Below are 24,811 nucleotides of genomic sequence, written 5' to 3' on the forward strand. Positions count from 1 at the left end.
GTTGGTTAAAATCGTATATTATATGAGATTTTTGGTCACTGAGGTTATTTTCTCTAATAAGAAACATAGTGAACTTTGGGAAGCTCAATAATATAAAACTACCAAATGATGCTAAAGGACAAACAGATATATAGTAAGACATAAAACTTTCTTGTTGATCTAGGCTTATACATGTTCTGATGGTAAGTTGAGGTTCATTAATTAAATTTTCAGGTAACAATCATAAAATCTATAGTTCAGAGGAAGCATTCAGAGAAACAAATTCAGAAGATTAGAAACGAATGTCTAGTGTGTTCTCACGAAACCATAAATAAATGTAAACACAATTTAAAATAGTGGTAATAGTTTATTTCAATAAAACATATTTTAAAATCATTGTGATACCCTCCACTGAACACTGATATGTAGTTCCATAAAACTCCATCCATAAGTACTTACCATAGTCCCATTGGGCGTAAGAGTCAACCTAAGGGAGTACATTGAGGCCTATAGGCCTACCTAAAGGTCACATTAGGTCCGTAAAAAATTACCAACTTGATTGTAGCTGAATATTCATAACTCCAGAATCCTACCATGAAAGTATCCCAATAAAAAATCAGATTAAGCAGTAAAGTATAATATCAAAATCATTATCCAGTAGAATATTGTAAAAATGACAATTAAATTAATTTAAATCACATAAACTGCCCTTCACCCGTACACCAAAATACAATCCCCTAAAACTACATCCATAAGGACTTACGCTATACCCAATGAGTATAGGAGCCAACCTAAGAGAGTATCTTGAGGCCTAAGAGCCTACCCCCAAAGGTCACATTAGGACCTAGGTCCATAAAGAATTACCAGCTTGATCAGAGATGAACTTTCATAACTCCAGAATCCTATCCAGAGAATGCCCAATAAAATAGTTTCAACTAGTAAACCGTAGTTCCAAGATTCCATAAATCAGATATTTGTATTTTTCATATTAAATTTCACATAATCCTTCGGTGCTCCAGTACGAGTCACCCGGAATTAATTACAATTAGGTGTTCACCCTAAAATTTTACTTGTGTCCACGCTATACAAAAATTTTATGTTATTAATGCATGTTTGTCCACCCTTAAAAATATTTCTGAATCCGACACTCACCGGTGTTGTTTTTCTTTGACGTGGGCCTTGATCATGGATACCGTTGGTGGATGTATGGCTCAGCAGGCTATGCTCCGATCGGGTTGAAGAAAAAACCATACCGGCTCTTCAAGAGAAGTCACGGGGACCAAAGTGGGGGGAAATGGCTACTATGAAATCTGCAGGGGGTGAAATGTTTATTAGTGCAAAGTTAAATTTTTATTTAACCTCTGTTTAACGAATATCTTTTCTTTAGCTATGCCGGTCCAATTATGATTTTCATTCATATATTTTAACTCTTCAGGATTTAGTCCTCACACCTTATGAAAACTAAAAAAATTGTCCAACAATTGAACTTTGCTGCTAAATCATTAACATTAAAAATCAGCTGGCTTACAATTTACATACAAGAAATTAGTAAAAATCAGTGGTATGCAACAAATCAACAAAAAATCTGCAATTCAGTTTTTTTTTTTTGTATTTACCAACAATTGGACTATCATTTCAGTTTCCATAAAGTATAAGGACCAGATTCTGATAAATAATTTAAAGAAGAGGGATGAAATTCAGAATTATACCACTTTGTGCGCATATGAACTATGGCGAACGCCGAACAGGCTGTGCAAGTCTTGTTGAAGTGGAAAATGGGCTTTTTTTCTTAGCCCGTCAACTCTCAACCAAAACGTGAAATAAAGATCATCGTTAGGTTTTTTTTTGGCCCGAGTAAATTATTTGATAAAATAAGATAAGTATAAGTTTATTTTGAGATATACGGTATTTTCTATAACGTTTATTGAACTATTCATTTGAGGTGATGAGTTTTAATAAAATATAATTTTTTATTAAAATTTATCACATCAAAATAAAAAGTTTAAATAAAAATATTTTTGTATTATAAATCATCACCTCGACGTGACGGGTTTCATACACTATAGAAAAATTGTATGTCCCAAAATAAAAGTCTATGTGTTATATTTTTCAAAAAAAAAAAAGTTACCCTATTAGAAAAAAACCTTCATCAGTAGGCATCATATATCACATGGACTGAACAATCTATTATTAAAAAATAAATTATTTTTTATTTACCTAGAAATTTCTATATTTTAGGAGTTAACTAATTGACACCACTTTTTTCAGAAATTGTGAATTTATATTTATATTGGATACTACATAGGTTTATTATAGGTGGGTTGTCATGGATTAATAGGCTTTCAATTAATCCAAATATGAATCGAGTATAATATTCTTTCACTCATCACCCGATTTGATTCAAGTTTAGGAAAGTTTAACCGGATAAAAAATTTGGCCCCTTTTTTAAAAGTAAAAATATACACTTGATCTATTTGACACAAACATATGCATATATAGTTTTTATTTTTATCAAGTAAAATAGAGATCTAATTGAAAATATAGAGAAAAAAGTATTGGAGCAATCATACTTAATCAAATAAATGTAAATTATTCTTATTATTTCCGGGTTAAATATATATCTTTCACCTTAAACCAAAACCTTATTCTATTCGAAAACCATTAACTTTGGATTATATGTCTGTCCCTAACTATGAAATCATTTTCTTAATTCACTTTATTTCATTTATAATGTTAAAATTGGAAACTATAATTTTATTGAAACTCTTTATTATTATCTCATCTCGTTAGATAAACACGATAATTCCTACTCGGAAAATGTATATAATTCAATAAATGTTTAAATATTTTAAAAAAAATTAAATAAATAGAATTGTTCAGAATGTGATGAAATAATAAATCAAAAGAGGCATTGCCCGTGAAATCCTGCAGAATCAAAGGGAGGGTTAAGCAGTGGGTTGTACAACCAAGCAGTGGTGACCAGAATCTGTAGTTTCTAACTATTTGCCATCAATGTCCTCTCCGGGAATAAATACAATCACTGTATCGACCCATAAACAAGGGGCAATGCAAATTTTTGATTAATAGAGAGTTAAAAGAATATTTAGATTGAATTTTTAATTTTTAAGAGGAGCTAATAGGTATTTTTCACCTTATATTTTAGGATTATTACTATACTCTTAATGAATCCGATCACGCACGAACAGAATGTCGGTGATAAAGGAATTGTTGTTATTTATTAAGATCCCGAGTTCGAGCACCAGAAATGTCAGGTGTGTGAGCATTCAATGTAAAATGGTTGAGAATTATCTTTGAACATGTACTGACTTGTACTTATTCCATATTAATAAAAAATAATAATGAATCCAATTACATTCGTTAGAAATTATTATCCTGGATTTCATGTGGGTCGATCAAAAATTTAAGAGAAAAATAAGGGGATATGTGGTGGATGCAAAGGTTTGTAGATTGAATCCGTTAAAAGTGTCGCATGATTTTATATTAAGGGACGAAAATATATTTTTAATAGAAAATATATAGAAAAATCTAAAATATATAATAATTTTAAATTCTCAAGGGGACGCCAGCCCTCACCCGCCCCTCTCTCGGTCCATCCCTTCTTATATCCATACACTTATAAATATGCAATTAGGATTATTAGAAATGACGTGAGAAAAACAAATTTTTAGACAAATTAGTATGTGTCGTGAATAGTGTGATTTTCATAATCTTTTGTAAATTATTTATCGATATAGTAAAAAAAATTATGTCCGTAATTTTTCTCACCTGATTTTTTTTTTACATAAAATTGTGTTCTTACTTTATAATTTTATTTATTTATTATTATCTTTCAAATTTTGTTACAATTACAAAATCATGTTTATTTATTATTATCTTTCTCCCGTCATGAGTGCAATAAGGTAGTAATATTGGTTGGATTCACTTGCTGTAGAAAATAGAAATAAAGTACAGAAGGGACGTGCCCGAAACCGGGGTGTCATTAAGCTTCCCGTGCTGAAATTTAAACGAGGGATAACACAACTTTCACTCCCTAAACTAGATAGCCTCTTCTAATTTAGTCCTTGAGCTCAAATTTTTTTCAGTAATTTTTTGATGTCGCGGACAAAAAATAGGACTAATGTGGACAGAAAAGTTACCAAATTCAGGGACCGAAAGTTGACTTATCGCTTTAAACGTATAGGTTACCCCATTGCTGTAGCAGCAGCAAGAGTTAGGGTAGGTTAGGGTTAGTAAAGGGTAGGGTTTATATCATCACCACATTGGATTTCTCTCACAAATAGTATTCATATCATAACCCTTTTGAAAGGCAAACAACGAACAGTAAATGTCTTGAATCACATCGGTGTCACTGTGAACCCTTCTTTTCATTCTAAAATTACAGCGTCTTTTTTTCCATGGTAAATCTCGTTAATTTTTACACTAAAACACCAACTTTACGACCACGTTAGATAGACCGAGTTAAGCTATCCGGTGAGTGAACACCGCAGCATTCAATACATATACATGTGTGTATGAAATATTGATTTGTGAATCGAACTTGTTTTGGTTTGAACTCGAAATCTTATTTAAGAGAAATCAAACTTCTTGATTTGAAAAGCGTCGATTGCGTACATACTATTGTAATAGTATGTCACCCTATATAAGTATCTATACACTATTACAGTGTGTGCATAAAGCTATCTGTATAGGTCAATTTGCATCAAATTTCCTTTAACAAACCCTATTTTACACTGAATGGTTAGGGAAAAGACAATCAATTGAGAGACGAATTTAAATGCGGTTTAAAGTCAAGTTTATATTATCATTGTGATCTAATCTGATCCGATTCATGAAGCCCTTGGTGTAACTAAACCATTAAGACCCTTTTTTCATCTTGAAATTACAATCTTTTTCATGCAAAAGAAATAAGCTATTACACATTAACAAAAGTGACAAATTTAATTATATACATTTATATATAAGTTCTGTTGTTTAGTACTCGAGGTTTCTTAATTAATTAAGATCATGCACGTTATAATATGCACCAAAATGTATGGTTCGTCAATAAGGGTTTTCTTAATTATTTCAGACTATAAAAGGAAAGCCATCCTACAAGTAGAATAAATGAAGAATCCACTCCATATGTATGTAACTTTATCAAGGAATTACTTCGATTAATATATATCTTTCTAGTACAAAGTATATATTCCACTTTTTATTTTCTATATTTTCCCATCAAGGGGGCATCAATCTTTTTTTAAACCCTCTATTATTCAGTAATCACACGAGTCCCAACAACATATGAAATCGACTTGAATCAGAAACCTGAAAGAACGGTTGAAGTTTTTTTTGATCTACGACCCTAATTAAAACATTATTTTATAAACATTGAACTTTTTATTACTTGACCTAACATGGGTTGTTGGGGCATCGACTTTTTCATGCATGGAGTTAGAGTAATTATTCCCTTACCATAAAAAATAAAAGCTTACATTGCTTTCTAATTAAAGCCATTATCATTTAAAAATTACCTATTTAAAGATGCTTCCCCAAAAGCCTATTGTTTTACCATCTCAATGAGCTTAGCTCATGCTTTATAGCCATATAGCTATGAACGATTCCCATGCCATAATTTTTTAATTGAAAATGTATACCGCACCTAACCAAGGGTTTTATACTATATAATATTACACACAACACAAAGAAAAGATCCCATAAAGTTTGTGCAGAAGTGCATGGAGATGAACTTGGCAAAACATAATGCAAAATTCAATGAATATTTAAGTCTTTCTATGCAAATGTGCCAAACGGCCTTTAGATGCCTCCGGTAATCACAACAATTTCGATTAAATCTAGATTTGAATTAGATTAAATTATGCCTCAGGGGATGAGTTTGATCAGTTTTGTTTTAAAACTCGAACTCGAAACTTTATTTAAGGACGATTGAACTCTTTATCACTTGATCTATCATACGTTAGAACATGTCCAAATTTTGATTCTGAAATTAAGAATATATATTTATAGACATGTGTGTGTGTAAGGTAATCATCTCAAACATGTTAACAGGTGCTTTAGTTTTGTTTTTGTCAGGCGGTGGGATGGTTCCTAAACCAGCAAAGAAACGGATAAACAGGAAGAAAGTGTCATTGAAGTTCATAAACAAATCAAGAAAGATATCAAAATGCAGATTCAAAACCCAAACTTCATGTGGGAATATGAATAAAATAAGTGAAGAAGAAGACAAAACAGCTTAACCCCAATCTTTAGTTTTGCCTGCATTTTTAAAATATTTCAGACAAGATCATATAATTGCAGGCTTTGGAGTTTTAAATCACTTAATTATCTCCTTCTTCTTTAGTTTTTTTGGTCGAATATATCATATAATGCACCTACTGCTGCACTAGGGCAACTTCAATGAGTTGCTGTAGATTAAGATTTTCTCGAGAAAAAAAAGGGTTTTTCTTTCTTTTTTTGATTGATTTTCCCCAGATTCCCATATACAAAATGTTGGATTCTCTTTTTTTTCTTAAGATTTTGGGTGGAGGAAAAATTGCGTACCGGAAGATGACATGAAAGCACTAAAAGGAGACGCATAGGCGAAAGGAAGCAGGGTTTCAGCTGCAACTACTGAAGTTGGAATGGTGGTGGTCGTGGTGGTGTTAGTCGTCGCCATCGTTAGATCGGCCACTGCATTGAATTGATTCAACGGTTGCAACGACGACAGCGACGGCGGCTGAGGAGTCTCCCGGGAGGAGCACTCGCCGAGCGAGTAATGGCCTTGATCTGGTCCTTGATCATAGAGAATACCCTTGAATACGTGTCCTCCGATCGTCACCGCCGTTCGATAAGCGTACTGGTCGGCAGCTTCTTCAATGGAGCTCACTCGAACGCAACGGAACGTCGCCGGCGATGTCACTTCCGCCGGAAAATACCCCACTTCAAACCCTAAAAAACCCCATAAAGGAAAAAGAAAAAAAGAAGGGCAATTTCAAATCAACTTACACCAATGAATAGTTCATCGTACTTCTTCAACAACAAAAAAAAAAATCACTCCCCAAAAGTAGAAAAAAAGAAACAGAAAGAGGGAGAAGAAAGCTGCTAGGGTTGCAATGAACAGTGTGTAAACAGATATAATATATATACATATATATATGCAAAACGAAAAGGTGGTGGGTTAGTGTTTTTACCTGAAGAAGGATTGTTTTTCCTAAGCCTTTTAGGGTTATTAAGCAAAGGGATTGGAAGAGAAAAGAATTGTTGTTGCTGCTGCTGATGGCGGTTTTGTCTTCGATAAGCCGGAACCCAAGTGCTCTTTACGTGTGTCAGACACTCGAACCCTTTGCTCCGGCAACAAGTCCGGCACCTCATGTAACCGCAATCTTTCTTCGCGATGTTCCCACAATCTTGACACCTTGTGCCCCCAAGTCCTCCTTGCCTCGACATCATCACCATCAACCATAACACAAAACACCCATTCTTCTTCTTCTTCTTCTTCTTCTTCTTCGTCTTTCAGCTTCACAAAATCTCGTGTGCTCTTATATATACATATATAAGTATGTATGTATATGTGTATGGTACACACTGAGTGACAAGGTGTAGGTAGGTGGTAGAATTGATACCTCTTTGGGTTAATTAATTAGACATTGATATTTTTGTTTGAGTCCATGGCTATTAATTTTTCTGGGGATTTCTCTGTTTTAGATTTCATTTTTTATTATATAAAAAATCAAAGAATTCAAGGCTTAAGAATTGGGTTCACAGTAAGGTTTTAAAGGCCGCCATAGGATCACTACCTACTCAAACAAAAATGTTGTTGAATTGATGAAATAACTCTCTCGGAAGAGACATTAAATATATATATATTTCCATTAATTTTCTCTTCATCTTATGTATTAGAAGTGACATTGATCACGAAAAGTTGGAAAAATATTAAGAATTAAACAAAAACAAATTAACCTGTTCCGCCGGGCCTTTTTCTCTTTGGATTATATTAGTCAAAATATATGTAATAATTTAATGTCCAAACAAGTGTGGGGTATATGGTCACGGTTGCATGATAGGTTGAATAGTAAAAAGTTTGATATTATAAATGAAGAAAACATGATAGATTTTAACTTGATATATAATTAGAATTTATTTGATTATTGAAATTAAAAATTCATATATATACCAAAAATTAGAAAGAAAGTGATCATATATTCCATTAGCTCTCAAAAGAAAGTCTCTTATGTCACTTAAGCAATGTCTCGAGTTTGAGTTCTTATGTATGCAAAAAATCTCTTATGAGAAACTCACACATTAAAGTCAAGTGTGTTATGCGAGTCGGTCCGTATTAAGTTAATACGAAACTTTAAAATCGGGAGGACAATAAAAAAAATCAATGTGATTTAATTTTATATATGATTATAATTCGTGTGATTATCGAATATCTAAAAACTTGGATGGATGGTCCCTATACATGCTCTCCAATTGAGCTCTCTTATTCGGGGGTAAAATCTAAACAAGTGAGTTGACATATTTCACTTTGGAATTGTCCTTGCACCCCAAAAACCCGCCTCTACAACTGTGACTTCAAATGAGGGCTAGATCCCCTTCACTGCCCTAAACCCTCTATAAAATTTTGACCTACGTATCTGTTCCATGTGAGAGCTAGAGTGGTATCTATTAATGGGGGTATGTATATATATATAATATGAGATAAAATTTGTGAATACAATAGAATTTTTTTAATTGTTTTATTCACAATAATTAAATTTAGTTTATTGAATGATTCGAAAAATGTATAAAATTTAAATTTTTTACATTATATATGAATAGATCTCAATTCTCTCTTTATATATGTGTTAGGATCCATTTACATTGTGTTCAATGTAATTTTTTTACATATTTTCTTGGATTGTTAGACGAGTGTGAAAACTGAAAAAAATAATCTTTTTATTTTAATTTATCAATAATTTAATTATTTTTTTATAACAATTGAGATGTTAATCTAAAAAGATGATACGATTAAACTTTACTATTAAACTACTGAATTAAAAAAAAATTAATCGATTTATAATAAGGAATTCAAGAAGTTGTTATGCGACAGTGGATGTCAAGATTTTTTAATTAATCTAAGGTAAGTATAAGATAATATATGTTCGAATATAACTTGTAACTTCTTAATATTAAACGCTCACAGTCTTAACATTTTCAGTGCTCGAACCCGGTTCTTCAAGAAATGACAACAATTCCTTTACTGCATAAGCCACTTAATTCGTGCCAGTGAATGTCACACTTCTTTTCCGAATTTGTACAATTTATATATAAGACGCTAGTGAATTTATTGAATAAGATTTAATAAATACTATTATAAAATCACATAAAAATGATTAAAAAAAACAAACAGTTTATGGAATAAATTAACGAAAACCAACTGTTTAATTCCATGCATTTATCAATTATTAGATTAATTTATTGTTTTTCATAAAATACAAAAATCAAAATTTCCTTAGTTTAAATACAAATTCAAGGGTGAAAATGAAAGAAAAAGACCCAAAAAGACTAAGACCGTGACCTTGTAACTGGTCCAAATCTTACAAGTCATGGGACTTAAGTTTTCACTGTCTATTTTTATATCGAGACACTCACTATTTCCTTAGTTTTTTTTGGGGGAGGGGGGGGGGGTGGGGAAGTCTGCCACTCGTTCTTCTCAAAATTTATCTTTAGTTTCTTTCACAATATTATTCTTTGAAAATTTAATTTTCAATTGTTTCTTATATTTTTTAATAATTTAAATTTAAATCCTTTTGAATAATATATATATATATATTAAAAATTACAAATCATGTTATGTTTTTTTATATAAACCACATTTTGATATATACTACATATGTAAAATAAATTATATTAATTGTTTTTAAATATATAATATTTTTAACTTATCAAGTTGTTCTGGTAAAGAAAATGTTGTTTTCTTTACAGACACTATATTTAAGTATCTGCATCTACAATACGTCTATTATCAATTGATTAAGAAAATTATGTAAGTATACCTTCTTGTAATCACACTAGATTATTAAAAAAAATTATATTTAATGTTATTTCTAAATGTATTATGTGTAAATTAGCTCCTTAAAGGATTGGATATCCAAACCTATAAAGCAACCTTAATAGTTAAAAGGAGTGTTATTCTTTTTTAATGTCCGAGTACGAGCAGCTGCATCTACATCTGCAGGGTGAGTGCGTTATCGATGGCTAAAAAAGATTTTGAACAAATATTATCTTTGTAATAACCCCAAACTATTCAAAATAAAATGATTAGATTTTCGGTGGTTAAATAAAAAATATTTAAATAATTTGGGTTGATTATAAAAATATTATTTGATTAATTTTTTTAATTTTTAATAGTATATATACACTCTACGGATATAGTTATTTAAATTTAAATTTTTTCAAGAGAAACAACATTCTCTTTTATTATTAAAATAATGAGAAAATAACCTCAGTGACAAAAAATGCTTTATAATATATGATTTTAACCAATTTTTTTTGGATTTGCCAAAATGACCAACTAAATCGCAATGCGATCGATAATTCGCAACGCGATCTCCGGTATATCAAATCAGTTTCCAGATTCGCAACGCGAACTTCGACTACCGCAACGCGAACTTGGACTATCGCAATGCGATTTACATATTCGCATTGCGATAGTCGAAGTTAGTCGAAGTTCGCGTTGCGATTTTCCAAATTCGTTGCGATAGTCGAAGTTCGCGTTGCGATTTATTCCAAATCCGTCTCGTCTCGTCTCGGGTCGTGGTCGTGGTCGTGGTAATGCGTGTCTTCAACACGTCCGCGCGAACACTATCTTTTTAGATAAAATTCTTAAGAAACAAATGCAATACCACCAGTCGTTGCGATTTTGGACTATCGCAACGAATTTGGAATAAATCGCAACGCGAACTTCGCCTATCGCAATGTGAACTTGGACTATCGCAACGAATCTGGAATAAATCGCAACGCGAACTTCGACTATCGCAATGCGAACTTGGACTATCGCAACGAATCCAAATTTACGATACCGAAGATCGCGTTGCGAATTATCGATCGCATTGCGATTTAGTTGGTCATTTTGGCAAATCCAAAAAAATTATTTAAAATCGTATATTATAAGGCATTTTTGGTCAATGAGGTTATTTTCTCTAAAATAATTCATTAGGTCGAATCATATAAATTTCTAATATGTAATACAATTTATAACACATAATCATTAAACTTATAATAATATATAATAATTAAACTTATAAACCAAAAATAAGCAAAGCAATAACGGTTATAATTGATAGTTATTTGGATACTAATAATTTATTAAAAATATAATTCATATATATACTAATGATAATTGATTTACTAAAAAGCATCATTTAAATTTAAAATAAAAGCATAGTAATATAATATTACTAAATTATAAATTTTATATTTTTATAATAAAAATTAGGTTTGTAATTGTAAAATAAACTTAAAAAAATAATTTTTCTACCAATTAATATGAAAATGTCTGAAGGTAAACTGTAGATGCATCACAATTTCCTTTTTGGTTCATTAGTACATCCCCATTTCTAGCAGCCAGCTATGTTGAATTGACCCATCTTTATCCAAAAATTAGGTAAAACAAAGTGGAGGGTTGCCATTAAGATTTTATATTAGTGGAGAAATATTTTTTTTTATATAATTACCGATGTTTAATTTATTAATTAATTAGTTTATATTAGTTTGTTTTTATTTATTTATAATGTCAAAATTTCAATTTTAAGATTTATTTAAACGGCTTAACATTTTATTTGCTAAATCGAATATAGTTATTTGGGTAAATTACATCAGATATCATCGAACTTTAGACGTTGTATCGTTTACACTACTGAATTTTCAGTTCTGTCAATTGTAGAATTAAACTTTGATTTCCGTTTCAATTGTACAACTGAACCTTTAAATCATTAACAATAATATGACATTGTCCATGGCTGTCGACGTAGACATATAACCAAAACGAGGTCATTTCAATCTGATTGTCAATGATTGAATGATTCAATGATATAATTAAAACAAAAATCAACGTTCTGTGTTATAATTGACAAAATTAAAAATTTAATAATATGATCGATATAACACATAAAATTCAGTGATATGTGATATAGTTTATAGTCTTATTTTAGTGGGGGCATTGTAACAAAGAAAATAAAAATTCTCCCCAGCCATTAAATCTTGAAGAACTTTTCTTATTATGGGAAATGGGAATTGACATTTATGGTGAAGCTGCTTGTTGCTGCCAAATATGTCACTATCCTAAAAGCAAAACAATCCTTTTTTTTTTATTTAGGGAAAAGCCAAATCATCTTTAATTGATTATGTTAATAATAATTAAATAAATAAAAGTAAAATAAAAGTAAAATAAGTTTTTAGTAAGATCAATTTAGTTTTTAATTATTAATTTTTTAATTATTTATATTATACCTCCATAGACGATTTTTGAAAATTTCTCATCGTCTGATTACAGTACGTAAATAAAACATCTTATAGACTCACATAATACGTCAAAATAAAATCAAAAGTCTGACGTTGAAATCCGTATAGCCTATCAGTTTACAAATAACCATAATGATCATACAGTTGACATATACACTAAATTTCACTATAGATACTCTTAATCAACGTTAAAAGGAGATTAGAACTTTTACTATCTATATGTCGTCTTTTTTATTCTTATGATTGTTTCTCTCTAACATATAAGTACCGTCCGACGATCATTTTCCTATCGATCACGATTCTCCTTTCAGATTAAAAGAATAAATCACTCTCGATCGATGATCGATTTATTTCCATTAGGCATTTTTTTAATTAATTATTTAATATAATAGGTTATTATCCCTTGATTCTGAATTATACTTAAAGAACTTGTGAATAATTAAAATTTAAAATCTGTTGGACAAAATATATTTTGGAAAATGGCAAAATGGACCGATTTGTGACAGCTGATGTTTGGATATGATGTGTCAGAATCAAAATTGCCAAAAACATGTGGGCAAATTGTACGGTCGATTTTGCTTTGTTTACTCCAAATCCATTTCCTTTTCCCATTTTTTTAATTAATCATTAGAATCCAATTTATTAACTGATTAATTTAAATTAAATATTATTTTTCTCAATTTTTTTTAAAAGTACCCAATTCCATATTAAGCAACGCTGGATGGAAATCTCCTTTCTTACAAATAAATATAAACATTAATTTTGATATATTCCGATTTGAATTCAGGTAGTGACATGTTTTAGAAAATGAATGAATGGCTTAGATTTGCAGCAAAATTGATAAATAAAATTATGTGTTAATGAAATTCGTTGAATGATTTCAGTAATTAAAAATAGTGTTGTTCTGGTTAGAGATTCGAGTTCAAATATCTACGTTATTATTAATGGTTAAAAAAGATTATATACAAATAATATCTTGTATTCACTCTGAATCAATAAAAATATATCTTAACAGGACAAAGAGGTCTATGTAGTGCTTTTCGGACCATAATTTTTTTATTAATATAGGGTAAATACAAGGTAATATATTTTCAAAGATAACTATCAAACCATTTAACATTAAACATTCGTACTCCTGGCATTCATGATACTCGAACTCAGAATCTCAAAGAATAACAATAATTTATTTACCGCGAAGATCGCTTGACTTAGACTGTAAGTTAAATTTGAGTATATTCTAATTTAATATAAACCATATAATACTATCATATAAAAATTTAAATGATACTATTCAGATTGTAACTTAAAGGATAGAAGATATTAAAATTACAATGCATTAAAATATAAAGATAACAGTCATTAAAATACTTATACAAAAGTAAAATATTAAACTTAAAGATACGAAGAAAAATAAATCTTTTCATTGAGAACAACCAACATCAAAATCCAATAACCTTCATAAAAACTCTTTGTCTCTATTGAATAAGACGTTTTACGAAGTGGAGAGTGAATCAAATAATCTGGCAAGCTACTTCGCTACACAATTCTAATTACATCGGAAAACAACCTTTTACCAAAAGAAGGGATCTGATTATACGTGACCTTCGACAAACCAATTAAAAAATAAATGTTGTGATGTTTTTTGTGCGAGAACCAAAACGGCCGCAAAGGTATGCAAAAAAGACACCAACAACCATAAGGATCGTGTCATAAGAGCAGAGAAAATTCTGCCATAAAATCAGAGAAAAATGTGTCACAAATACATGTTCTTATTCAAAATTAAAAGGATCATGAAAAAAATACATAATATAAAAAAAATAAGAGAACTAATAGTCATCAACGGTCGACAACCAATATTAAGTTTGGTAACGTCACCTGCTAAACAAAAATCAAATAAAAAAAATTTAAGTTAAAAGAAGGGAGATGCGACTAGAGTTTAAATGACTGAGTTACTTTAAATGCCTAAACCCTAAAATCAAAACATTACCTAAATTAATTTATAACCTCTAAATCAGAAGCAATACATATTAAATGTTGACATAGATGTTTTTTTCTTATACAATACCCAACCCACTTGTAATCTTTAGAACCCTAAATAAAAATAACAGTCGTCTTCAAACGTACATTGAAATGTTGACTTAATTTTTACAACCTAGTTAATATTAAGGGTTTGGTACATTGAAATGATCTTTTTGATCATTAAAATTTCAAAAATTTCAAAATAATCTTTAATCTTATTGAAGTGTTATAAAATAATTAAAATAATGAAAATTTCCAATTTGTTCAAAGATTATTTTGTAATAATCCTACAAAATTTAATGATTATTTCTTAGTAGTTCAGTAAAATCCAATGATCATTTTGTAACAATTTGAGAAATTTAATGACCATTATGTAACTTTTGAAACTTCAACGTATAAAAAGATCATTTCAACTTGGTAAAAAGTCATTTCAGGAATTTATATAGATAAAAATACCAACGAATGCAAACTGAAAAATGTATCAGAGGGTAAGCAAATTTCGACACACAATGACAATGTAAGTAGTCCTACATATGAGACCATTATATACTTTAAAACAAGGGCCCTCTGACTATTTTTTTGCCCATGAAAGAACAAGAATTGCCAAAAATCCAAAAATTCGCCGACTTGTTTATTACATGTGAATATTATAATGAAAAGCAGAAGGCAAAAGGAAAAATGAAAGTAGATGGTGCAGATGATAAAATGAAACTCAGATATCAAATTTCCTTCAGCACTCTACCTTTTTTTTTACCTGCAGATAGGAATCAATCGTCGAGACTGGTTCGGCTGCTCAAAGGTCGAGCAAGGTTGAAGAATCGAGCCTCGATAAAGGTCGGTTCAATCATCGGATCTGCGAAGGTGAACAGAGCAGTCCTGAAGCATCGGCTCCAACAATGGCCAGATCACAGACCGTACACAACTGTCCTTCCTGGGTAGGCACGAAGCAAGTGGTACAGTAAGGGCAAGATACATCCTTCTGTCCGCGGTAAATTGGTACATAGGTTGCTCCACATGCGACAAACGGGTTCCTGAAATCATAGTTCAACTGGGATGCATTGATCATGTTCCTCTCGGCAGCCTGAAGTACTTGCCTCGCTGTCTTTGAGTGGCTCTCATTTGTGGGGTTCGTTTCTAGGAGACGCCTGGCGAAGTTGGCTGCCGTAGCCAGGTTCTTTGCCTTGTAGCAGACGGTCATTGCGTTTAGCAGTGCAAGTCTGAGATGAGGCAATTGAAGGTTGCAGTGGGTGAAGTAGGCAGCAAGCTCCTGCTGGCGTACCGGATTGTCTTTCAACTCTCTACGCTTAAGCTCCATCTGCAGACCAAGAACATACTCCTTAGCAATTATAATTAACTCCTTGACTTCATCAACTTCCCTCCTTGACTCCACGACAATCAATGGAATTGTATGAAGAATGCCGAGGAAAAGCCGAAGTGCCTCGGTAAATTTTCCAGCTGTTGTGGCCTTGTATCCAGCCTTCAGCTTTTCATCCAGCTGAGAAAATTTGAATACAAGAGCCGGTGGACCCCTGACATTAGGACTAGCAGACTCATTCCATCCCCTCTCAACTGCCAAGGCCACCACTGGAGCAGATGCTAATGCAAGAAAATAGCTATGGCTGCCACTGTAAAGATCAAGAAACATGGATTTTAAAGGAACAAAGTTTCTTATTCCGAGTTGCCTGCTCAGCAGACGCATAGCTGTATCAAAATTGCCAGCAGCTGCATGATCGGCAGCAAGTGACGATCTCTGTGTCCAAATTTGACTCACAGGCATACCAGGTGTCGGTGCCACAAAAACAGAAGAACGAGCATTGGAAGAAGCCCTCAGTGCCTCTACCTCAGGGGGAGTTCCAAGTCTTCAAGGTCCCATCCACCCTCTTCGTTTTCTTCACCCACTTCTCCATCTTCCAAAATTGCAGTAACATCCCCATTCTCTAAGCCATCAACATCGACGACGTCAAGATCTTCACCCCAATCACCTTCTGCACCCTCCTCCTCTTCATCCGCAGCATCCCTACCAATATTATCAAATCCACCATCAAATATACCTTTCATTACTCTCAGCAGGGGCCAATCACCACCACATAACGGGTGCTGGAGGCATCAATAAGGAAGGTTTTTTCCCTTCTGGCAACGAAGGGACATCGTCTCCCAACTCGGCAGCTAACCTTTCGGTCACATCCTGTAGCCCATGGACTGATGCTGTAGCATAAGCAAGGGGCAAATGGCCGGCATTCTCCAAGATCTGTACACGTTCTTGGACATCACCAAGATACAATGCATTGTGAAACTGGCCCATAACATCGTTCTTGACTTCTGCAATTTTCAGCATCTTGGATAGCTTATCCAGGTTACCATTTATGAGATAAAGAAAAGACAACCTCTCAAAGTTCTTAGTCTTCTGGTAGGCATATTCCACTATACCTGCATTGCCTTGGCGAAGGGCTTCCACACCCAACCTATACCAATGATCTTTGTCATCAATCTCCTTAGCTGATGCAACAGCAATTTGGATGTTCCCACTCTCTAGAGCCAAGTTAAACCGAGTTTTCTCATCTTTGACAAAATGTAGAGCCACTTCAGGGAACCCCTTCTGTTGAAGATAAGCAATCACAGCGTCACCGCAAAGTTGAGAGTTCCTTATCATGCTCATCACATGATCATACCTCTTCCGAAGCAGAGAGAGCTTGAAAATGTATTCTGTAGCATCAACGACCAGAGTCTTATTCTTTCCGTCACGATCCAGGCAAAATATTGTATTTCCGGAAACCTTAGTTATGTATATTGGATCATCGAGAGTTCTAATTATTCCACTATCTCCATTGGGAAGGCAGTATTTTATATGGTTTAGAGTGTTGTAAATAAAAACACCATTTTCATCCCAAGCTCCACTCTTAACACGTATTGTCTCGTGAAAAGTGCACTGGTGCACAAGCTTCTTGCTAGTAATGATAATAGAGTGCTTGCTGAGCAAAGCAACACTCTCCATGTCAGTAGACCAAACAACGTATTTCAAAAAAGGAGTTTGTAGGTCACCAATAACAAGCCTCTGCTGCAGATCAAAGACAACCACTCTATCATCTGATCTACACAACAAATTACCTGTTCCAGCATAAAATATTGAATCTGTAGGCACTGGGAGGCCACTCTTTTTAACAACCTCGTTTTTAAGATTCTTGATCAAAACTTGGTTGTTGCTTTTGTCAAGTACAGCAAACCGATTCCGAGCAACAAATATAGCAGAATTACCAGGACCTCTCTTCGCTTCCTGTGAGTCACTCCTACTGATGCTGTCTTTTGGTATCATGTACAACTCATAAGTTCCTCCATCAACATCTGAGCAGATAAGAACAGCATTTTCTGTAGGACTATAAGAAAGGGTCCTTGGAGATTGATTCAGGCTTGTAGAACCAGGCCGTCGAATTGGAATTATTTGTGTTTCTCGTTGAGTTGAAAAGTCGAAATACCTTAAGAATCGGTCCTTGGTGTAAAACAGAGAATCCCCGCTCACTGCAAAAGCAGGCCGTTCTCTCTCTAGCTTAAATACAATCATGCCATTGTCATGTCCAGCTGCCAAAAGATTAATCTCAGGATGAGCGGCAAGAATCCAGAACCTATCATGTTCTCGACGGAAAGTTTGAAGTCCAGTTCTCTTTGTTGCATCCCACACACGAATGCTTTTATCCTCAGAATTAGATACAATGATGTCTTGTTTGGCATGGAACATAACACATGACACATTATTCATGTGTCCTCTCAAGGTATCCACTTCCCAAGCCTTTGTATCTGAAAAAATAAACAATTTACTCAATCCAACAACAATTCAAATACCAAGGGCCATTATATCCATCTTAAAGAAGCAAGGGGGGGGGGAAGTTCTTATGAAGATTCTAATTGGTAAATAAGAATGCGTAAAAGGAGTTTAATATCTAACAACTGCAATATAATGTTGGTGGCACAGTTCCTGTACTTACCATTCATGCGCCACAATTTCACTTGGCGATCATCGGCACCAGAGACTATCAAAGGTAAAGTCGGATGAAATGCAGCCCAATTTACCCCTCGGTCATGACCTTCCAACACATACTTCACAACAGCATCAACACCACCAAAAAGATCAGTGTTCATCTGGCTCAACCGTAAAATGTCATCCGCTGGGGAGGCAACCTTCTTTTTCAAGGAACCGATATCCCAAACTCGAACAGTCTGGTCAAGGGAGGCTGACACAACAAGGTCTTCTTTAGGATGGAATAAGGCGCACATAACATAATGATTATGACCAGTCAACACAGAGATGCAAGTTCTTGACTGCCAGTTCCATATGCGAATAGTTTGATCATCACTAGCACTCACAATCCATGGATGTTCATGATGAAATTGCACGGTACGAATATAATCAAGATGCCCAAGAAGAGTGAAAAGACATCTATGCAACTTGTAGTTCCAGACCTTTATCTTGTAGTCATCACCTGAAATAAATAAATAAAAACTATCATATGAATAGAACAAAATCCTATGCTTTGTAGTCAAATCATAGCATAAATGGAAAATATTGAGCCAATTTCAGATTCCAACTTCCGTTACCTATGTTGAACACTTCTAGGAAATTGCAAATTATATAACCTCATTAAATCTATTTATGATTCCTTAATTCTAATGATATAATAACTAATAGCAGTGAAATGTATATTAAAGTTGCAAATAAATTGGTATGAAATTTGGCACTTCCTATCTAATTGTATCTACATATTCTCACCGTATATATGCTCAAATATTTAAGATCATTTCCCACTTATTTGTATTCAAGCTTTATATTTAAGAATCTTCATCTTGAACCCTTATACTATAGTAATTTACCCTATAAAAGGCATCCAACAACCAAATTGAAAATTAACCATTCAACAAATCATGGTTTTGTTATAAAGATTGTGACCCTCGTATCGTATACAAGATATCACAGGCTGTACTAGCAGTTGGGCAGTTAAGAGCCTTCATTCTTCCAGCTAGAATGATCAATAAGTTCAACCAGCTTTGTACGGTGTTCATGTGGAAAGGCAAAGGGAGTGACAAGGAAGCAAAGGTGAGATGGGACATAGTTGCTACCCTAAAGGGAAGGCAGTTTTGGGCTGAAATGTTGAGAAGCTGCTTGTATATTGGGGCACGTCTGATCTTGTAGTTTGCAGACCAGCCTCTCTTCGAGTGACATTGTTGTAAACTTACAACCTTAAAAACAGGAGTTTTCAGCAGATCTTGATCCCAAATTCTTACAGTTGGCATTCGACAATGCTCTTGTATTGAAGTACAATGACAGGACCTTGATTTCTACTGGCCTCAACTAATGTATCCATATCAAGAAGGTGAAGGTCTAAACCAATTTCGCCTACTTAGTATTTCCATAACCAATCTAGATCTAGTAATATCATTCACATCAGATTTCTCAAACGCCATACAGTTACAAGAAAAAATGAGCTCCAGAATTCAAGCTAATCCAACTCAACTAATAACCAAAATCCACAATTTGACCTTCATATCCATAGATAATTAAAAAAATCAACGAGATTTATTAAGCAGAGATGAAATTGAGGTGAAAAGAAAAGAAATCCGAACCTCCAGAAACAAACAATGGCTGAGACATGTGGAAATGAACACCGCGAACAGGGCCATCATGTTCTTCGAACCGATCAATCAAAGTCCCCATTCGATAGTCCCATAACTGGATAACGCCACTGTGGAGACTAGCTAAGATCCACGGCCTCTTAGTGTGGAAACTTAGTCCCTTCACTCTATTACTCTTCGTCTCAAACTTTGTCAACATTTTCTTTTTCTTTATCAAAATCTCCCAACTCTCTACAAAATCAAATCAAATCCAACGTCTAAAAATTAACGATCCGCGTAGCCAAACAGGAAGAATCTGATTTGAAGATTAAACAAAAGACATGAAAGGAAATTACCTCAGATCTGATCCGGCATATAAAATTAAGAACAAAAAATGAGAATAAATTGATATTTGAGTTTTAATGAGAAGGAAAACGGAGAGATTCGGATCCTTTCTCTCTCTCTATGAAATTCTGACTTTAAGATCCGAGGTAGGAACTTTATTACTGTTTGCACAGTGGTTCTCTTTCTCTTTAAAGCTTTTACGACGACGTTTCTTTTGGGTTAAATAGGTCTTGTTTTGAGGAAAATAATATTCATTTTATAAGAGATTACAAAATCTGCATGATATGAATTTAATTTTTTTATTGAAAGAAATATGAATTTAATTAAATGGTGCAATATCTATTAAAAAAATTAAATGGTGTAATAATAATTTAAATTTGATTTGATATTTTTAATTGACATTTCATATTAATATTTAATTTTTTAAACACTTAATTTATGGAGCAAGCATTCGTGCTCATTTTTACCAAATTTCACTCGAACATTTTAGCATTTTTAATTTTATTTCTTCAATTTTAACTTAATCAAAATTAATCATATCTCAAAAATATCGAAAATAATTACATTAAATTCGTAACATTAATTCAATAAAAAATATTATATATATTACTTAATATTTTATTTATATACTATACTATATAACAATGAGATAATTGCATAGGGGATCTCTACACTATGACGCATTTTAAATTAGTCTCTAAGTTTTAAAACATTTTATATAATCCCCAAACTATGACCTTAAAATTTTAAATTAATAATTTGATGACCGATATAAAATGTTTTAGAGATTAAGGACTAATTTAGAATGAGAGTCATAGTTTGGGGGCTTACATAAATCATTTAAAATTTAGGGACCAATTTAAAATGGATTCATAAAAAATCAAATGAGACAAATTCAATTAAAAAGAGTAAAAAGACCAAATCAATTATTGTATTATGTAAAAAGGAAATCTTTAATAGCCTCTTGGAGGCATCAATGAAAGAATCATAAGCAGCTTAAACTACCTGAGAAACGATTCGACTCAGCCGGCTGAGCCGTGTCGTAAAAGCATAAAGATAAACAATTCTGACTCGTATTCTCACGATATAGATCTGCAGGCAGGATTGAGTCTCGACAGATTCATCTCGTAAATTGATATACTAAGCAGCTTTAAGCTTCTCCTGTAGATACTTGTTCGATTCTTCGGAGAGAAGTATGCCGGTAGGCGAAAGAAGGCGTTGCAGCGAGAGGAAAAACCGAGCCTGGAAAACGAATAGAATGTCAGCATTTGAGTTGATCCGATCCGAGCATCGTACGCATCGTTAAGAAACTTAGGATGCATACCAGCAACCCGGAAAACCATATCCTGCACTGCTTACAAGCTGACACCAAGAGAAACATGAGCAAATTCCAAACACGTTTTACGGAAACAAAATCGAAGATTCGGACATAGATCCTCACCAGTAGTACAACAGCACCCAACGAGAAGTATCCGCTCATCGATAAGCTAACAAATTTAAGGTCTCGCCCTGCCTGCAAAGGATCAGAAGTTGACATAGTCAGCATTAACATCATATTCAATGAACTTTAAGGCAAGACATGTTTTCGAGTAAAACCGGGACTTGGAACACGTAAAACAAGACCTCTGAAAGCTGCATGAAAGGATTAAAGGGTTATTGTAAGACATACCAACAATGCTCCCTCAAGGCTGAGAGTAATTGGTGCCACAGCTAGTGCGATAATGTATGGTGCCAGCACTTTGTGCATCTGCAATTAAAAGCATCAATGTCGGAATTGTAGGAAATGTAATCTCCTCGTATTCGAAGTACTAGAGAACAGAGACAGCTTAATATCTCTCGGGTCGCATAGAAAACATGATAACTACTTGTAATAGAGAGAAACGTAAACTTGAAAAGTGCAAGGACTTACCTCCCGTATGACATTCTGGTTGGATGTGAAGATATTGGGAAACAACCAAGGAAATGATGTTCCAACTATACCCAATAGCAGCCCGAGGATAGCTCCGATGACGACGAGTGACTTTAGCAGCATTCGAGCCTGATGGACGTTATAAACTTGTTAATATTGAGCAAACAAAAGTTTATCCAATGCTAAATGCATAATATGGCTCACAATGAAAGCTAAATTCCACACATTCATCAAAGATTATAAAGAATGGTGTGGGAATCCACATATTTGACATGACCGAAAGAAAATTTATAACCACCACCTAAAGATATGAATACTTCAGAGCTAAATGGAAATCGGAATCCATACCTTCGGTAAACTTCTGTTGATTCCATATAGCAATTCCGGCATAAATGATCGTGCGGTTTGGCATAGGGGCTCACCCCATACGGTGCACATGCTGTAGGTTTGGATCATGACCTAGAGTGAACCACATACTTGTAATGTTAAGACCGATACATCTTAACATCAGCGAGCAGACAATAGAAAAATACAGAGAGTTTTCTAACCTGATGACCAGCCACGGTGTGTGTGCCCAAACTCGTCACAAAATAGATAATGAGAGCATAGAAAGCTACCTAAAACAATAAAAAGGTCCAAAAAGGGAAAAAATATCACAATGAAGTATTTAAAGCTTTAAAATAAAGTAAAATTCATCAAACCTTTGCCATCATCATTATGAACAAGGGCGCGGCTGGGCCGAAAATCGTTTGCAGGTCACCGAGGGATGGAATGGAGATGGAAAATGCATTATACCCTTCCTTGTTTAAATAATCAATCATCATGTAAGCAGAAATAACCTGGGAAGTAAACTGGTTAGCGTGCAACGAGATCCAAGTTTCAAAAAGTTCGACGAGAAGATCAAGAAAGAAGCTGAAATACTTGAAGGTTAAGATAAAGATGATTAAACTATGAAAGTTAAACGTCGAAATGCTCGATGAATATACTTGTGATACCATTGTTGCCCAAGCAGCACCAGCTATGCCATAGCCTAAAAAGCTGCAAAGTACTACATCCCCGATTTCGTTTACAGCACTAGCAACTGCCAAGGCCTTCAATGGTCCCCAAGAATCTTTCATGCCGAGACTGTGGCATGAAAAACGAGAAATAGGAGTATATAATTCCAGATAAAAATCCGAACATGAGTAAAGATACATGTGCATTTCCATGTAGTAACTTAATTCGAGACCAACCAAGAAGATTTAGGTGACAACCAGACTAAGAGACATGATGCATACCTACCTTGCACTTTGAGCAGCCCATCCAACAAGAACTGCAGGCCATGCCAAGCCACGAATGTATCAGCATAAACGGTTTAATTTGGTTAAATATGAGAAGAACAAGAAATGAAACAGAACTATAACTTATCAAAATGAAACCTGGACATATGTGTTTGCTGCTGATACAATATGTGCATTATTCGGCCCCGTAAAAGCTGGGAAAAGAACAGAGAAATATAGAAAGCATGAGATATGAAACAACCAACTGGAACTCATTGCAGGATTTATTGCTGGCTAGACAAAGTAAGCTGAATATACGAAAAAGTTTAATCGGAAAGTCGAAACTCATACAAGTAAACAAGAGCATTAACAAACCACCAATAAACCAACACAAAGTAAGACAGATATTTGATGCTGCACTTAATTTTTATCCTGCATCATGGTGTTTCTAGCTCAAAAACAAGAAAACAAATAGAAATGGAACATAGGAAGATCATAAACTAAACCAACTGCACTACTAACAAAATCGAACATAAGAATCGTAGCAGATGATATAAAAACGCACATTTAAAGAATTCAAATACTCGGAAGACATCACAGTTCTGGTGCCAACAAGAACGTAAGCAACGCAACCACTACACCAACCGTAAATGACGGACAAGATAAACTTGTTCCATCAACATACATATATCACACATATAGTGAAGCTATTTATCAGGTGAAAAAGAACTGACCTCTCTGGCAAGGGAAGTGGCAACCATATTCGAAGTAGCAACAGAAAGGAACATAAATACATAGCTGATACAATCACAAAGAACTGTTCCAGGGCCTGTCCATTTTCGCACAACAAGCAAAACCAATTCGCACTCAGCTAACAAGTGAAGAAACGACAATGAATCCGAAGAGAGTTTTTTTCAAACCCACCATTTTGTTTTACGATTTCAGAGACGAAATGCGGTAGTTCTTGACTAGAACCAATGCAGTTTTTCACAAAACGACTGTGTTTGGAAGGGAAGGGAAGCGAAGGGAAGAGAGATTTGGCAATGGCGGTTTGCTTAAGAACGTTGAAAAATAGCGGCGAGAGAGTGATTTAATATTTGGGGTTTCAGGGGAGGATTGAAGAGAGGTGTCGACTGCATATTTCTCGGCCGAACAAGATTTACAGTTGAGTTCGGCGTTCGGACGAGGAACAGCAGTTGAA

At 33.8% G+C, this 24,811-nt stretch overlaps 1 protein-coding gene and 2 pseudogenes across 1 annotated transcript; all 3 read right to left on the reverse strand.

Moving 5' to 3' along the window:
- Positions 1-6,505: 6,505 nt before the first annotated feature.
- Positions 6,506-7,431, reverse strand: LOC120178172 (protein SHI RELATED SEQUENCE 3-like). Its single transcript, XM_039184110.1, has 2 exons — positions 7,199-7,431; positions 6,506-6,914 (listed from the first exon to the last, which is right to left on the reverse strand). Exons 1-2 carry the CDS (start codon positions 7,429-7,431, stop codon positions 6,506-6,508), a joined length of 642 nt encoding a protein of 213 aa, XP_039040041.1.
- Positions 7,432-15,107: 7,676 nt separating this feature from the next.
- LOC120178176 lies at positions 15,108-20,562 on the reverse strand (annotated as a pseudogene).
- Positions 20,563-21,464: 902 nt separating this feature from the next.
- Positions 21,465-24,764, reverse strand: LOC120178206 (annotated as a pseudogene).
- Positions 24,765-24,811: the final 47 nt, after the last annotated feature.

The sequence above is a fragment of the Hibiscus syriacus genome, unplaced genomic scaffold, assembly GCF_006381635.1.
Source record: "Hibiscus syriacus cultivar Baekdansim isolate YM2019G1 unplaced genomic scaffold, ASM638163v2 tig00112344_pilon, whole genome shotgun sequence".
NCBI classification, from domain to species: Eukaryota; Viridiplantae; Streptophyta; class Magnoliopsida; order Malvales; family Malvaceae; genus Hibiscus; species Hibiscus syriacus.

Bases quoted from the DNA above. Each gene is read 5' to 3' on its own strand.
- LOC120178172 (XM_039184110.1), bottom strand. From the start codon at position 7,431: ATGGTGATGATGTCGAGGCAAGGAGGACTTGGGGGCACAAGGTGTCAA. The intron at 6,915-7,198 runs TAAAAGGCTTAG...AGGGTTTGAAGT, and splicing joins ATCCCTTTGCTTAATAACCC to GGGGTATTTTCCGGCGGAAG.